Source organism: Thamnophis elegans, chromosome 9 (assembly GCF_009769535.1).
Source record: "Thamnophis elegans isolate rThaEle1 chromosome 9, rThaEle1.pri, whole genome shotgun sequence".
Lineage (NCBI taxonomy): Eukaryota > Metazoa > Chordata > Lepidosauria > Squamata > Colubridae > Thamnophis > Thamnophis elegans.
Window position 1 is genome coordinate 60,729,540 of NC_045549.1, and position 18,752 is coordinate 60,748,291.

Genomic DNA, 18,752 nt, shown 5'->3' on the forward strand with positions numbered 1-18,752 from the left:
CCAGGTTCGCCTGGTGCACCAGTTGCGACCCTACCTGAACCGGGAGGCCCTCACAACAGTCACTCGTGCCCTTGTGACCTCAAGGCTGGAATACTGCAACGTGCTCTACATGGGGCTGCCCTTGAAGAGCATCCAGCGACTTCAGCTAGTCCAGAATGCGGCCGCGCGAGCGATTGTGGGTGCACCTTGGTTCACCCACATAACACCTATCCTCCGCGAACTGTGCTGGCTACCTGTTGATCTCCGGGTGTGCTTCAAGGTGCTACTTACCACCTATAAAGCCCTTCATGGTAGTGGATCTGGGTACTTGAGAGACCGCCTCTTGCCAATCACCTCCTTGCGACCAATTAGATCACACAGATTAGGCCTCCTCCGAATCCCATCTGCCAGTCAGTGTCGACTGGCGACTACGCGAAGGAGAGCCTTCTCGGTAGTAGCTCCGACCCTTTGGAACGATCTCCCCGTGGAGATCCGTACCCTCACCACCCTCCAGACCTTCCGCACAGCCCTTAAGATCTGGCTATCCCGTCAGGCCTGGGGTTAGATTGTAATCCGTCCCCACCCGAATGATGAATGTTGTGTTTTATTTTTAATTATGTATTGTTTTATGTCTTACTGTTTGTATTCCCCTCCCCATGAATTGTAAGCCGCCCTGAGTCCCCCCAGGGAAAAGGGCGGCCTATAAATAAACTTTCCTATTCCTATTCCTATTTTATCTTTGGATTTGAGGTTCACTCATATATAAAACATCAGCAGTGTTGTATCAGCACAAGCTCAAAAGATATATTAGTTGAATACATCTGAACGGAATAGAAAATATGTCACTCAGAGAAATCAAGATATCAAAACTGTGCAGCGTACCTGGTCTTGCCTCCATCCTTTTACCTGAACACAAGAGATAGTTAACAGGGAGCATTTGAATATGTACGGCATACTGTCATTGAAATAAAAACTCTGCCTATGAAAGAAGCCTATTCAAAATGCAAAAATAAAGAATGGGTACTATGGTATTTAGATAGATTTTAATTCAGTGCAAAAATGGCAACTAAGAAAGAATGAACAGGAAGCTGATAGAATTTACATATGCTGGGAACTTGGACTGAAGTAAGAGAAATCAGTTGAGTGAAAGATGATCATCAATAATGTTTAAAGCAACTGGAATGTGTTTTACTAGCAGCAGAGGCAGATCAGTGAGCAGATTAATTTAGAAAATGTTAAATACCATTCACTGAAAAGTATGCCAAATTCCATGTTCACTTAAACTACAATCTCATCAAAGTTTGCAAATTAAGACTGGCTTCATAGAGATAACTAATTCATTCATTCATGCATTCTTCCTGACTGTTAATTAATGGTGGGTAAAACATTTGTGTGACCTCTATCAATAGCTAAAGATTGCATGGTGGCTTGGAAACATTTTTAGAAATGTTTGTCCTATCATAGGTCTAACATAAACTGTCTTTGTATCTTGGAAAGTACATTATAATTTTTCTAAGAATACTTTTAATTTCATATTTTATTTCAGATTGTTGCTATGCAAATTGTGTATTCTTCTTGGAGCAGCTACTTGAAAGTCTGTATTTGAACACATTTAGAATTAAACAGCAAAGCAGGCAGTGTCTGTTATTGGAATGAGACATTAGAGATAGTGTAGCAAGGATGAATATATTTCTTCTGGATATCTGATATCCATGCTAGTTTGGTCACCATAATTTGAAAGGATCCAACTGACATTAAGTCTATTGCTTATCCAATTATAAAGGATAAAATCTGCAAATGTGAATAAGGTCACTGTAAAAATGAGATCTGTATGTACTAAAAGAGCCAAGGTGGCGCAGTGGTTAAATGCAGCACTGCAGGCTACTGCTAGATCAGCAGTTCAGCGGTTCAAATCCCACCGGCTCAGGGTTGACTCAGCCTTCCATCCTTCCGAGGTGGGTAAAATGAGGACCCAGATTGTTGGGGGCAATATGCTGACTCTCTGTAAACCGCTTAGAGAGGGCTGAAAGCCCTATGAAGCGGTATATAAGTCTACTGCTATTGCTATATTGCTATCCTTACATTTCTTGGCTTACAAAAGTGACTGGGGACTGAACCTATGAATATCACTTATAACATCTTTTTTATGTCAAGATTAATTATATCATGACCAAAACCAGTGGACATGATACCTAAAATTTATCCATGAATTCCACTATATCAAATTAGACTTTAGAGGATAGGATAACATTTATAGATATAGCACTCTGAAAATAATGCTGATTATTTATTTCCAGTTACATATGGCTTTAGGCCTTATAATGGGTTACAGTGGTAATCTCGGCCAGAATTTGCCAGGGAGAATGTATCCCTATTACTATTGCAGAATCTTTTCACAGCTTTGATAGTATCTCTGCTTCTGTTATGCTACTGGAGTATGAGGCTGGGATGGAATGTAGAACCATTGTTTTATAGTGATATTGGTTATTTTTCAAAGCGTTATTTGAGAAATTGATGTCAAAATACTTCTGCCTGAAGCATGGTCATTAATCTGTGGGATCTCACAGAGTTTTACCTTGTCTCATAGCAAATGAAATAGACATTTCAGAATCTCTAGAGAAAGATTATCATAGGTTCATAGATAATACAAATAAACACAAAATAGTTTTCTAATAAAAATTTGGATAATAATTCTGGGGAAAAAAAAAATGATTGTGTCTTTCCTGGACTTAAAAAAAGCAAATAGAACAGGCATCAAAATAACACAAAATTGCATAGAAACCTATCCACATAAATGCACAGAAACAGAGAGTGGCTTTTACTTTGTTTAAGAAAAATACAAAAAATAGATCTATAATTGTCAGAAACAGTGTCAGAAATTCTTTTAAACAAAATATAAGTTTAGTGATAATGAGAGTCAGAGAGAACAGGAGAGAAAAATTATCTTTTCTGCTCATCTCACAATTCAATTATTCCCTCCTCATTACAACTTTTGTTGCTGCTGGAAAAAACAGTCCAGCCTATCAAAAACAGCACCATAAAAAACAGATTAGGAACACATTAGAACGGGGAAGAAATGGTAAGTAAGCACTTGTCCATCCTGGATGAGTTCAAATCACCAGGACCAGATGAATTACACCCCCAGGTTCTGAAGGAACTGGCAGATGTGATCTTAGAACCAATGAACTATATATTTCAAAGATCTGGAGCTCCAGGGAACTGCCAGAGAACTGGAAAAGAGCTGATATAGTTCCCATCTTCAAAAAAAGAAAAAAAAATAGATCCAGGAAACTAAAGACCTATCAGCCTGACCTCAATACCGCGAAGATTCTGAAAAAGATAATCAAGCAATGCATTAGCAAACATCTAGAGGCAAACAAAGTAATAACCAAAAAGCCAACATAGGTTGTCAAAAACAGATCATGACAAACAAATCTTATTGCATTCTTTGACAAAATGACAACATTAGAGGAGCAAAGGAATGCTGTGGATATAATTTACTTGGACTTTAGTAAGGCCTAAGAACTTTAATAAGACCTTAGAAAGGTCTATTTTATAAAGTAAACCATAACCTGCTTTTTGTAAATTGAGGGCGGATGGAAGACGCGGGAGCCAGGATTCAAACAGTCAAGAAGTTTATTGTAGACATAGAACAGATGACAGCGATTCAAACAAACAGGAATCGCGCCAAGGTATTTATATGAACTTTGTAACAGATAGAACCAATCAGGAGCCGAGTACTGTCCAGCAACTGCTGACGCAGTACCTCGGCCAATCAGGGAGCGTTAGCTGGCTAGCAACAGGCTATGCTGCGTCCCAGCCAATCAGGGCGCAGCATAGGCTGTTGCTGGCCCTTTTAGAATATTTTAGAATATTCTACACTACTACTTGATAAAATAGAAAAAATGTGGGTTACAGCATCACCACCAAGCAGATTCATAACTGGCTTATCAACGGCACTCAGTATTTAGTCCTCAATGGAACTACATCTACATGGAGAGAAGTATGCATTGCAGTATCCCAAGGCTCTGTTTTAGGCCCAGTACTCTTCAACATCTTCATCAATAATTTGGGCAAGGGATTAGATGGGGAACTCATCAAATTTGCAGATGACGCCAAGCTGGCAGGAATAGCCAACACTCCAAAAGATAGGCTTAAGATACAGAAGGATCTTGATAGACTTGAATATTGGGTGCTATCTAACGAAATGAAATTCAATGGTGAAAAAAGTAATGTTCTACATTAGGCACAAAAAACAAAATTCACAGGTACCTCACTCAATAGTAGTAACTGTGAGAGGGATCTTGGAATCCTAGTGGACAACCATTTAAATATGAACCAGCAGTGTGCAGCAGCTGCCAAAAAAGCCAACACAGTTCTAGGCTGCATAAACAGAGATATAGAATCAAGATTGCATGAAGTGTTAATAATACTTTATAATGTCTTGATAAGGCCACGCTTGGAATACTGCATTCAATTTTGGTCACCATGATGTAGAAAAGATGTGGAGACTCTATAAAGGGTGCAGAGAAGAGCAATAAAGATGATTAGGGGAATGGAGACTAAAATATATAAAGAATGGTTGCTGGAAATAGGTATATTTAGTTTAATGAAAAGAAGGACTAGGGGTGACATGATAGCAGTGTTCTTATATCTCAGGGGTTGCCACAAAGTGAAAGCACCAGAAAGCAGGACAAAAAGTGGATGGAAAATAATCAAGGAGAGAAGCAATCTAGAACTAAGAAGAAATTTCCTGACAGTTAAAACAACTAATCAGTGGAACAATTTGCCTCCCGAAATTGTGAATGCTCCAACACTGGAAGACAACCATTTGTCTGAAATGGTATAGGGTTTCCTATATAAGCTGGGCGTTGGACCTGAAGACCTCCAAGGTCCCTTGCATCTATTCTGTTCTGTTCTGTTCTATTTATATCTCTTTGTCTCTGTCTGTCTGTCTGTCTGTCTGTCTGTCTGTCTGTCTATCTATCTATCTATCTATCTATCTATCTATCTATCTATCTATCTATCTATCTATCTATTTTTTTATTTGTGCTGATAAATAAATAAAGGGAGACTAGTATAGATCTATTTCAAGCTATTTAGCTCTCATCAGCTAGCCATACCCTTACTGGGATTCGAACCTGGGCTATATTACATATTAGGCAGACGTCTTAGCCATTAAGCCACAGGCTCTGATCTGTTATCAGCTGAGCCAGGGAGAAAGGTATATAGTTAAAGTCACAACTCCTGGTATGCCCCAATTATGGGAGGAAGCTAACTGCTTCCATTCTCTGTCAATCGGCTCGTCTATCTATCTATCTATCTATCTATCTATCTATCTATCTATCTATCTATCTAGCTAGCTAGCTAGCTAGATACACACACACACACACACACAAAAACATTTAGTACATGTGAAGAGTGAATTATCCAAATGAACATGGATAAATATTTTCTTTCTTTCTTTCTTTTTTCTTTCTTTCCTTCCTTCTTTCTTTCTTTTCTTCTTTCCTTCTTTCTTTCTTTCTCTACTTACATATCACAAACATATACACACACCGATAACACCTATTGGATTCTTTCTCAGTTTGCAGTCTTCATTTCCTAGCTATCAGTCTCTGCATCTTCCTTGTTCTCCTGCCTTTAGGCCATTACAATAAAAACCAATTTTAAAATAAAGAAAAAAGAAAAGGGAAAGCTCCACTATTTTCCTAGTTCACAAGAACAATAAAGGTTCACTGTTTCAACACTGATCTATTGGATTAATGGAGTGGCAAGGCTAGGCAAGCAAAGCAAAACAGAGCAAAGCAAAACCAGACTCCAAAACCATAGCTGATATTGCCAATAAAGAAATGCCCATAGAAAGTAGCAGTCAATGACTGAAAAAGATGAGGAGCTTGTCTGTCACAAATGCACTAGCCAACTGGAGTAGAAGCACAGCCTACAACAACACGAAGCATGGCAGACAGAACAAATAGTATCATTTGTTCTGGCAGCAATGGCAATTGCTACTTGATGAGAGGCAAGCTGGGGAGAGCTTGAGAAAAAATGTCTTGCACTCATGACCTCCAGAAACAGAAAGTGGCCAGCAGGATTTATGGGTAAGCCCTCAATAAAATTTATATGCAAATAGCCCTCCGCACAGAGCTACAGGGGTGGAGTACATGTCATACTTTATGATAGCTATGAACACAATTTAAATCCCGACTGTAGAAATAAAGCAAAATGTAGAAATAAAAATGGATCGGGTTATGCAGAAAGGAAAAGACTTGGTTTCATTCAGCTACAACAAATAATGTAAACAGGCTGTGCCATAAATAAAAGAAATTGGGATTATCTATTCCATTCAAATGGATATGTTAAAGTGGGAGATTATATATATATATATATATATATATATATATATATATATATATATATATATATATATATATATATATATATATATATATATATATATATATGTTTTCTGAGGTTTTCGCGGGTGTTAGTATGTAGGTCTCTAGTTGTTCGGGTTTTCTCCCGCGTAGAATTGGAGATGTCTTGGCGACGTTTCGACGAAGTCTCATTCGTCATCTTCAGGCTGCTTCAGACTACTTCAGGTTTGGTGTTTCCAGGAAATGAGAATGAGACTTCGTCGAAACGTCGCCAAGACATCTCCAATTCTACGCGGGAGAAAACCCGAACAACTAGAGACATATATATATATATATATATATATATATATATATATATATATATATATGTGTGTGTGTGTGTGTGTGTGTGTGTGTGTGTGTGTGTGTGTGTGTGTTTATTTGTGCTGATAAATAAATAAATAAAGGGAGACTAGTATAGATCTATTTCAAGCTATTTAGCTCTCATCAGCAAGCCATACCCTTACTGGGATTTGAACCTGGGCTATATTATATACTAGGCAGACATCTTATCCATTAGGCCACAGGCTCTTATCCTTATCAGCGAAGCAGGGTGAAACGTATCTATTAGATTTTTACAACCCCTGGTAAGCCCCAATTATGGGAGGAAGCTAACTGCTTCCATCATCTGTCAATCGGCTCGTCACAAGAGTCCATCACGACAGAAACCCAATATTTTTACTGTTGCCTTTGTTATATTTGTGTTTTTTTTATTTATCAGCACAAACACACACAGACACACACAAACACACACACACACACATATACATTATATATTATATATTATATATTATATATTATATATTATATATTATATATTATATATTATATATTATATATTATATATTATATATTATATATTATATTATATATTATATATTATATATTATATATTATATATTATATATTATATATTATATATTATATATTATATATTATATATTATATATTATATATTATATATATAAATTTCTTCACTGGAAAGGTTGCACCACTCTGGACCTCCAGTAATTTACAAAGGATTAAGGAAAATAAACTTGGACCCGGCGAATCCTGCCTCCCTACATCGCGCACAGCCTCCTCCTGCAAGGACTGGACTGCCACAAGCCCCCTGGGGCAGCACGCTGTCCTGGCCACTGAGTGAGATGGAGTCACTCAGTGAGGACCTTTGCCGGGCAAGCAGGAGGACAGGGCACATGCTTCCTAGAGGCAGCCCTTGCTGCAGAGGCTTCTCAGGAGCAGAAGCGCTCCTCCGCTCCCCTCAGGGGTTGAGCCACGAGCCGCGGGTTGTTAAAACACCCTGGAAAGCCTGCGCTGGCAGCTATTACCAGTGGACAGACGCCCGGAGGTCGACTTATTCACCACGCCCTTCAACTCTCAGCTCCCGAGTTTCTTCTCCAGGTACCAGACACAGGAGGCAGAAGGGGTGGACGCTCTGCGAAGCCCCTTATAATATATATTATAAGCAATTGAAGGCCAAAGCCATTTTGACTAAAGAATGTAATATATCTTCATATCTCTAAATCAATCTAAAATACCTGCAAAAGTTTGTTTCATTTTTGTGGATGTTGCCCACCCTTTCATCTGATACAGTAAAACAAAACAAAACTAAATCATCTTTCTATAAGACACAAATGTTCTAGATAGCATTCTTCATCACCTGCTATCTGCGTTTCTTTTCTGATCATTTATCCTGATATGATTAGTATAATTATGTCACTGATGACATGCTATGCCAGAAAATACAGGTACGTGTGGCTTTTGTCATGTGATGTAAAGTCAGCTATCGCTGCTAAACAAATGTAGCGTAGTTCGTAATTTATGTGAAGCTCAAAAGCAAGCTTACCATCTCTAGAGTTATAAATAGTTGTATCAGAGCACAGACTTTTAAAGTGCTGAAATTGCCTTTGAAAGAGTCACAAATGAATAGGTAACCACTGTACAGTATAGCACATTCTCTGAATAAATTCATTTGAAGTTTCACATCTCTGTTCCCCAATCCAATTTAGAAGCCCAGTTCCCCTCAGTGGAGTTATCCAATTACTCTGCTGTTCCCTTGGGCTTTAATTTCTATTTAAGCAAAAAATAAAGAAATGACTTCATCACAGCTCTGTGCACAACAATTCAAAGCTGGAAACTATATTAGGTGTCAAAATTTAGGAGGGTGTTTAATTCATAACAGCGCTGGAACAAAAGCCCCAACTACATGCAAAATAAAAGCTAGTTACACTTTCAGGTAGCTTTACAAACTGTAACTAGGATATTCACAAAATTCAGTTTTACTGATCTGATCAACTATACCAGTCATATCAACATTACTCTTTGTTCAAGATTAAAAACTCTAAAGCCGATTGTATCTTAATTTTAGAGGTATGCACTGAAATAATTTATTCAGCTCTCTACTTTTTAATATTTTTTCTAGCAACCACTGCATGAATAAATGGTTAAAAATAAAATAATGTACACCAGACTGCCCTCCAATGGTTACTTACTAATGAATAAGCTCTGCTGAAACCATGAGGATTAAGGCCATTCTGTAAATTAAATTGTGTATTTTAGTGGGAGCAAATTTAGAAAAATTCTTCAGGGGATCTTTGATGATACGAATCTGACTAGCAATTGTTTTTTTTTTCCCCCGGAAGGAATAATTTACCATATGGTCGACTAGCAGTCCAACAATTTTGGAAACAGAATAAGTCACAAGAAAGCATTAACCACAGTCTATATCCAAATCCTTGTTCTCTTTACAAAAGAGGAGGGAAAGGGATCAAGTATATCAATGGCAAGACAGAGATCAAATCTAGAATCAAATAAAAGTCTACTTGTCACTTGATCCTAAATTTCTGAGATAAAATAACATGAATTAAATCTGAAAAAACAAATGTTACAATTTTCCTATCTGAGAACAATAGCCATTGATATTAGCAAGCAGGTTCATTGTCCTGTTAAATTTCTTTAAAATGCATACTGTAGATTCAAAAAGAAAAAATACAAACTGCAGTTCTCAGTTCCATTCTTGTCATGGACATTCTGATTCTGAAGCTGAAGAGCACCACTTGATAGACTCACAGGTGGGAAGTCAATAAACTGTTAGACACCTGAGCATAATGCCTCAGACCCCATACAGTTAGTACCAATTCAGGGAATAAAGAGTCAGATCCTGAATTTGAGAGAGTACTTAAAATGCACGACTAACTAAAGAGACTCAGTAATAGAAATCAGTATGGTTCCTTGACAGGAAAGAGTGCCAAATCTTCTAATTAGGGAAGGCATCATACTCAAACTATTTAAAAATATATCTTATGTTCTGTCTTCTTGTTGGAAACAAGTCTCCATATATGTTTCTATTTCATTCCTAATTTTTCTCCAGGAGTTGATGGCTCCAATTAATTTCATGGTCAAAAGCAACAAGATACTCACAAAAATTCATCATTTGCTTTGGAGTAAATGATAGTCCTAACGTTTAGCAAGTGATGTTGTCAAGACTTTCATGTCAGTCATCAATTTATGTGCTACTTGAGATCAAAAAGCAGATCAAAATTATCCTGGGTTAAAAAAAATTGTTACATGATGCTATAAAAGTTTTCTAACATTATGCTTTAATCATTGCTGAAAAATACAGCACATTTAGAAATACTTCCATGATTAAGGCATATGATTGAGGTATAGAATAAGGATAAAAGTTTGGTGTTTTTTAATTGATAAATATATAAATATAAGAATAGTTTATGGCATTTAAAAAACTTGAAACTTATATTAATGGGGAAAAGTGTAACCTGGATTAATATACAAATCTGTCAGGACAATGTCATCCAACAACAATGTGAAAACATGGTGCTTTGGTGAGTCCTTACTCTTATTGGTGAGAGCAATGATAATATTAGGTGAAAAAAATCTTTCAGTAACATATATAGGTGAAACTCAAAAAATTAGAATATCGTGCAAAAGTTCATTTATTTCAGTAATGCAAAAGGTGAAACTAATATATGAGATAGACTCATTACATGCAAAGCAAGATAGTTCAAGCTGTGATTTGTCATAATTGTGATGATTATGGCTTACAGCTCATGAAAACCCCAAATCCAAAATCTCAGAAAATTAGAATATTACATGCAATCAATAAAACAAGGATTGTACATAGAACAATATCGGACCTCTGAAAAGTATAAGCATGCATGTGTACTCAGTACTTTGTTTGGGCCCCTTTTGCAGCAATTAGTGCCTCAATGCGGCGTGGCATGGAAGCTATCAGCCTGTGGCTGAGGTGTTATGGAAGACCAGGATGCTTCAATAGCGGCCTTCAGCTCTTCCGCATTGTTCGGTCTCATGTCTCTCATCTTTCTTTTGGCAATGCCCCATAATTTGTCTATGGGGGTCAGGTCAGGTGAGTTTGCTGGTCAATCAAGCACAGTAATCCCACGGTCATTGAACCAGGTTTTGATGCTTTTGGCAGTGTGGGCAGGTGCCAAGTCCTGCTGGAAAATGAAGTCAGCATCGCCATAAAACTCATCAGCGGAAGGAAGCATGAAGTGCTCCAAAATCTCCTGGTAGACGGCTGCTTTGATCCTGGACTTAATTAATATGTTTGTGAGAGTATATAATTCAGTTTTCAGGTGGTCTTTGTCGGCTAGGCGTTTGGTTGTGGAGATGAAGGTCTTGGCTACGGAGTTGATCTGTGCAGGGGGGTAATGTCAAGGCTTCTTTAACAGGCACTTGGGTGAAGAGGGATATGACATCGAAGCTCACGAGTAAGTCACTGGGTTGTAGGTTTTGTTTCTTTATTGCTTCTATGAAATGGAGTGAGTTTTGTACATGTGAGGTGATGGATTCTGTGTAAGGCTGAAGTTGTCTGGCAAGAAATTTGGCAAGATTCTGTAGAGCTGAGCCTATGGAGCTGACTGTTGGTCTGAGTGGTATTCCTTCTTTATGTATCTTGGGGAGGCCATACGGCTTGGGGCATCTGGATGATTTCTCAATGGGGATGATTCTTGGCTGGATCTCTTCACTGATGGGAGAGGCTTTTATTTTGGTTTTGGTGGTTTTTTTCCAGGTAGGTGAGGGGAGTCTGTTTTTAGAGGTTTGTAAGCAGGGTCTTGGAGTAGGTTGGATAGTTTGGCTTGGTAGTCAGATGTGTTCATTACCACAGTGGCGTTAACTTTGTCTGCTGGGAGAATGATTATGCTGTTGTCTTTCCTTAAGTTGGTGAGTCCTTTTTGTTCTTCTTTATGTAAGTTGCTTCTGGGTGGATTGCTGGAGCAGAGGACATTGTGACTTCAAGTCTGATTTTATCACCAACTGCTGCAACCCCCCCCTCTGACCCCCACACAAAGCAAACTGACACACGCCATGAACACATGGACAGACCGCAAACTCGGAGCCAAACCAAAGCCTGGGGTGTTACACCACAGCCATCTGCTCAGGACATTACATCACAGAACTCAGGAGGTTATAACACAAAGGTTCAGGATGTTACAATGCAGCCAAACCCCCAGGAGGTTGCAGCACAGGATGTCACTACAATAGAGCTCTGGGTGTCATCACACAACCCATTACCCAGGTTGTTACAGCACAAAAGAACAATAGGCTATAGCTGCCGTCTTTCTATAAATCTTGGTGGGGCTGTGTGGAGTGCTGGCTTTGTTTCAGTAAATAGAATGATTGGTTGTGTGGGTGTATCATGATTGGTAGATTGGTGCTGATTGGTGCTGTCTGTGTGACTGTTGTTGTTTCATGTTGTAACAGCCTGGGTGGTGGGTGGGGCTCGTTTGTTGACTAGGGCTGGTTTCCAGATGTCTGGTAGGTGGGAGGTATCATCACGTTTATTCATGTTGTGGGGGTGTTTCTCTATTTTGATAGCTTCCATAATTATTCTCTTGTTGAAGTGTTCAGGTTTGAAGATTAACCTGGTTCCTTCAAAATTAATTTCATGTCCTGTAGCTTTAAGGTGCTGGAAAAGGGAGGTTTTTTTTATTTTTTTCTTACTATGTTCTTGTGTTCTGCATGCATGTATTCTCCTGTTCATTTGTCCTATGTATGTTGCAGGGCACATTTTGCATGGTGTTTCGTATTTTCATAAACTAGAGTTTGGGTTTGTGTTCAGATTTATCTAAGGCGTTAGTTTCAAGATGTTCCATGTATAAGTTTGCGATGACAGGTGAGAGGGGCAAACTTATACATGGAACATTTTGAAACTAATGCCTTAGATAAATCTGAACACAAACCCAAACTCTGGCCTAGATATGTTGATGACACTTTCATGATTTGGCCAAACAGGAAAGAAATAAAAATAAGAAAAAAAAAGAAAAAAAACTTCCTCCCTTTTTCAGCACCTTAAAGCTACAGGACATGAAATTAATTTTGAAGGAACCAGGTTAAGCTCCAAAACTGAACACTTCAACAAGAGAATAATTATGGAAGCTATCGAAATAGAGAAACACCCCCACAACATGAATAAATGTGATGATACTTCCCGTCTACCAGACATCTGGAAACTAGCCCTAGTCAACAAACGATCTCCATCCACCACCCAGGCCATTACAACACGAAACAACAACGGACACACTGCCAACATCAATCAGCACCAATCTACCAATCATGATACAACCACACAACCAATCATTCCACTTATTGAAACAAACCCAGCACTTCACACAGCTCCACCAAGATTTATAGAAAGATGGCAGCTCCGACTATGCTTTAAGCCCAAAACCCAGCTTGAAGATGGTGAGTGAGACCTCGCCAAAACAAAATCAATCTATCTATCTATCTATCTATCTATCTATCTATCTATCTATCTATCTATCTATCTATCTATCTATCTATCTATCTATCTATCTATCTACCTACCTACCTACCTACCTACCTACCTACCTACCTACCTACCTACCTACCTACCTATCTATCTATCTATCTATCTATCTATCTATCTATCTATCTACGTGTGTTTGTGTGCCAAAAGCAAAGAGTCTGCTTGTCTGTATGCTGAATGACTTTTAATTTCAATAGAAAATGGATTATATGTGTATATCTAGGCATATCAGGCAGTTCCATAGCTATTTCCAAATGCTCATACAAAAAGATCCAAACCTACCCTGTTTTCCAAAATAAGACCTCCCCAGATAATAAGCCCAATCGGGCTTTTCAGCGCATGCACTAAAATAAGCCCTCCCCTGAAAATAAGTCCTCCCCAAAAATATTGCAACACATCAGCAGCCATGAGGTGACCATGCTCGCTGCCTCCTCTGCTCCTCAAAAATAATAAGACGTCCCTGAAAATAAGGCCAAGTACTTATTTCGGGGTCAAAAGAAAATAAGACTCTGTCTTTTTTTGGGGGAAAGAAGGTATTAGGAAAACAAGAGTTGCATCATGTCAATGCAAAGCTCCAGATCCAATGTAACTAACAAAAGTGTGATATGACTAGAATGGTCTAATTTTAACAATACCTGCATATAAATTTGATTTTATAAAAATATTTATAAAAGATTGTAAGAATTTTAGACCCATTGTGAAAGAATGAGTTTTTTCTTAGCTATGCAAGGTACTATGATAGAAAGATTTATTTTATTTATTATTTTATTTTGCTTTGTTTTGTTATATTTATTATTTTTTTATGCCCATCTCCCCTATCAAGTGACTCTATGTGGCTTTAATGACATATATGTTGTAACTTGATTCTAAATTTCTGAGATACAATAATATGAATGAAATCTGAAGAGGACATGTTACAATTTTCATATTTGAGTATAAAAGCCATTGCTATTAGAAAGCAAATTATGGGTTCATTATCCTGTTAAATTCTTTTATTTCCTAGGCATTTCCCATGTGAAAAATACTCGTTTGGCAACCGTAAAATTCATGAAAGCCAAATAACTGTTTAGGTAAGTATGCCTTAATGTGATTTCCCCACTCCCACCTATGGAAAATGGGGATCCATTTTCCTCACATAGAAAATGAAAAAAAAAAATACTGCTTAATGTGTACTTAAATTTTATTACTTGAATTTGAACCAGGCCCACATCTTGATTTAACATATGTGATTGCTCTAGTTAGAATGGCAAAAATGTAATTATAATGCTATTAAAAAGGTCAATAGATTGCCCTTAATCACTTACATTGATGTCTTCTAAATCTAAACTCTTCAGAGCGACATTGTTCCGCTTCCAGATGATTGGAGGTCTCAAGGTGCCCTGAATGGCACAACTTAGAACTGCACTTTGTCCAACTATCGCAGCCGTAATGCTTACTTTCTGATCTTCTGGCAGGCTCAGTTGTATTACCTCTGTAAAAGATATGTTGCATTTAATGCCAATTTGCACATAGAAGGTCTATATCTAAAGAAATATTAAGTTTGAAGCGCTATCTCTCACCTTATTTTTAGCTTACTCAAGTCTAAGACACCACACCTGGGTTATAAAAATAACTAATGGCAGCAAGACAATAATTTTAAAAATAGCATGCAATTGCCCTCTAGCAGCTGAATAGTTTTTTTTTTTTTTTTTGGGGGGGGGGGGGCAGTCCAGAATATCTATCTCTAGGATGCAAGCTTAAGGAGAAAAGGATAATGTAGGATACACATTACAGAGATGTAAGGTCTTAGAGAATTGTACTCCTATGACTTTTATACTGTACATTTTGTGATATTAATATTACACTCACTCATTTCCATGATAAAGACAAACCTATGGACAACAAATTGGCTGCAGTCCACAAGAATACATTGAATTCTAAAACTGTCAACATTATTCTATGTTTACTCCTGTAATTTAATGCTTTTTATTTTGTTAATGTTTGAAGGAGTACAAATGCCCAAATGAAAACTCCACACTACCAAAGCCTCTTAAACTAAAGTCAGCATCCTTATTAGCTTGCTTAGGTATTTGCAAATACTAGCTCACAAGTGATCTTATATCAAAACTTGTAACTTCCATTTTATCAGTATAATCAGAAATTTTAACCAGTATTACCGTATTTGTCGCAATATAAGATGCACCAGAGTATAAGACACACCAAGGTTTTGAAGAGGCAATTTTTTTTTAAAAAGTAGGTAGGTAGATAGAGGAATAGAGAGGGAGAGAAAGAGAGAGAAATACAGTAGGTAGGTAGGGAGAGAGAGAGAGTAGTTAGGTAGGTAGGCAGATAAAGGGATAGAGAGAGATAGAGAGATAAAGAAATACAGTAAGTAGGTAGGGAAAGAGAGAGAGGGTGTAGGTAGGTAGGTAGGTAGATAGGTAGAGGAATATATATATATATATATATATATATATATATATATATATATATATATATGAGAGAGAGAGAGAGAAATACAGTAGATAGGTAGGGAGAGAGAGAGAATAGGTATGTATGTAGGTAGATAGAGGGTGAGAGAGAGAAATACTGTAGGTAGGTAGGTAGCTAGATGGAGAGACAGAAATACAGTAGGTAGTTAGGTAGGGAGAGTAGGTAGTAAGGTAGATATTTCCAAGTGTATTTATCCATGTGATGGAGAAATAAATCGCTGACAATCTGCAGCACCTAAGACTTTGTTTCTGCTGCACAGCACTTGATCAATGTAATTCTCATCAATCAGTTAAAGAGCTTTCCAAAAGGAAAAAAAAAGGTTTTTGAGGGGATGCCAGAGAAGAGGGATTTCACCTATTTTCCTAATCACCTGAGGGTAGACAAGAAATAACGGTGGGAACATTATAAAATGACATCTAACCTAGAATTAAGGAGAAATTTCCTTACAATGAGAACAATATATCAATTCCATCATTGGAGGGTATTAAGAAAAGATTGGATAGCTATTTTGGGGGGGGGGGGGAACGCTATACGGTCTCCCTTGAAGGTTGGAGTAAAGACTTCTAAGTTCCTTCCTACTCTATTATACTGTTATACTGTTATTGAGTAAGTTGTCTAAAAGAATCTTTTTTTTTTCAGGTCAGTTTGTCATCTACATTTTTATTGATTAATGACAATCACATTTATATTGGTTATGTCAGCCCTTATCAATTAGTGCAGCATGAAGTCATCTTCACTGACTATGGATCTACTAGTCTGATGTGGGGGAGAATTAGTTGAGCAAATATTCTGTATACAACCATACTGTATTATTAAGGTAGTTATGTGAATTACAGGATGTAAACTGTTTCAAATAAAGCTGCCTTTTGCAGTTGGTTGATGGGGATGTTCTCAATGCCAATGGCATTCAATTGCTGGTCAGGATGTTTGGGGATTGCATTCAAGGTATCTAGTATATTGGTGTCTGCTTTATTTTACCAAAGTCGTTCTACTTCTGTTTGCAAGTATTTTGTAATTTTATCCATTCCTCTTTTTTTGTTTGTATCTGCTGACTCTACTGCAATGTCCACTGTCCAGACACTTTTGTTTTCTTATCTAGAATTGTTAAGCTTCGGCTGTAATGTGGCATGCACTTGCCTGTTTGAATTCTAATGTGCCAGAGCCCATTAGCACATTGGCTTCTTAATTTTCTATTATGTTATCTGTTTTATGGTACCACCAGTTCTTGCTTGCAGGCAAATGGTATTTCTTGTAGATCTCCCAATGCACCATTGTTGTTGCTTTGTCATGTCATTGTTTGTAATCAGTCTGTGTGATCTTCTTGCAGCAGCTAACCAGATGATCCACTGTTTCTTCAGCTTTATGGCAGAGGTTGCAGCAGATGTCTTCTTAATTTTGGTTTTGTATGTATTTAGTTCAGTGGTGGGTTTCAAAAATTGTTCGACCCTACTCTGTGGGTGTGGTCTCCTTTGTGGGAGTGGCTTGCTGCCCATGTGACCAGATGGGAGTGGCTTGCCGCCCATGTGACCGGATATGAAGATGACGACGCCACTTGTCAGAACCACCTTAAATTACCTCACACACAGCACTGGCATGCATAAGAATAGGATGTAAACTTGTTTTTTAAAAGGCATCTTTGGTTTGCGTTAAAACAACTTCAACACACGCAATGTTTTGATTGCACCACAAACGCAGTAGTCATCCTTACCTTTCACAGAGGCACTGAGTTTTATAAACATGAGCATGGTAGTGTAGAATAATCATATCCAAGGACCAGTGGTGGGTTTCAAAATTTTTTGCAACCTCTTCTGTAGGCGTGGCCTGCCTTCTGGGTCCACTGGTGGAACCTCTTCTAACCGGTTCAGTAGATTTGATGAACCGGTTCTACCAAATAGGTGCGAACTGGTAGGAACCCACCTCTGATTTAGTTCTTAAAGACTTGTCTTGTGCATCCAGATTTAGCCCTTCACTTTCTTCAATTTTTCTGCTTTTGCAGGATCCAATCTGGGTTGGTCATTGGGAGGTTTTGTCTTCTCTTCTTTTGAACTTGTGCTGGAGCTCATCTTCAGGAAACTTCTCTCAAGCTCTTAGCCAGGCTTTAGTTCCACTTGAATTCAGTTTATTATTCTAGCTGTATGTCTAATGATTGGAACAGTCCAGGTGTTAATTGTCTTGCAGCTATTTGTTCCACTGAGTTTGGACTTTAAGATGCATTTCACTCTCATGACGTATTTTCTTCCAACTTTTTAAAATTAGCTTCACTATGCCTGATGTTGTCAGTTTAAATGATGTTCAGATAATTGTAGTGATTGTTTCATCCACATTCTTGACATTATTTCCATAGGGCATATTGATTTCTTCACATTTTACTACTATTCCCTCATTGATGATAATGCTGGGATTTTTGTTTTGACCAAACTCCATTATGGAAGCTTGTGTGTGTGTGTGTGTGTGTGTGTGTGTGTGTGTGTGTGTGTGTATGTATGTATGTATATATTCCTTATAAACTGGGTTATAAGGAACAAACAGCCAGCCAAGATCCCACACTACTCCTGGAAACACCAAACCTGAAGTAGTCAGCAGCAGCCTGAAGATGACGAATGTGACTTCGTCGAAACGTCGCCAAGACATCTCCAATTCTACGCGGGAGAAAACCCGAACAACTAGAGACCTATATATATATATATATGTATGTATGTATGTATGTATGTATGTGTGTATATATATATATACATATACATATACATACATACATACATACATACATACATACATACATACATACATATATATATATATATATATATATATATATATATATATGTAGGTCTCTAGTTGTTCGGGTTTTCTCCCGCGTAGAATTGGAGATGTCTTGGCGACGTTTCGACGAAGTCTCATTCGTCATCTTCAGGCTGCTTCAGACTACTGAACACTACTCCTGGAAACACCAAACCTGAAGACCTACACACACACATATATATATCAACAATGTTGAGTGGCGATTCTATTGAGTGGCTCAACTATATATGGGAAATGCATGCTCACAAGCATATCATAATTATTACTATTACTGATAT

The 18,752-nt window shown here is 37.8% G+C and overlaps 1 protein-coding gene across 1 annotated transcript in view; it reads right to left on the minus strand.

Annotated features, from left to right (window-relative positions):
- Positions 1-18,752, minus strand: part of LOC116512952 (follistatin-related protein 5-like) — a 190,275-nt gene that overhangs the window by 13,334 nt on the left and 158,189 nt on the right. Inside the window, exon 5 of the mRNA XM_032223654.1 lies at positions 14,508-14,674. Coding sequence (XP_032079545.1) covers positions 14,508-14,674 — 167 coding nt within the window. The remainder of the gene's footprint in view (positions 1-14,507; positions 14,675-18,752) is intronic.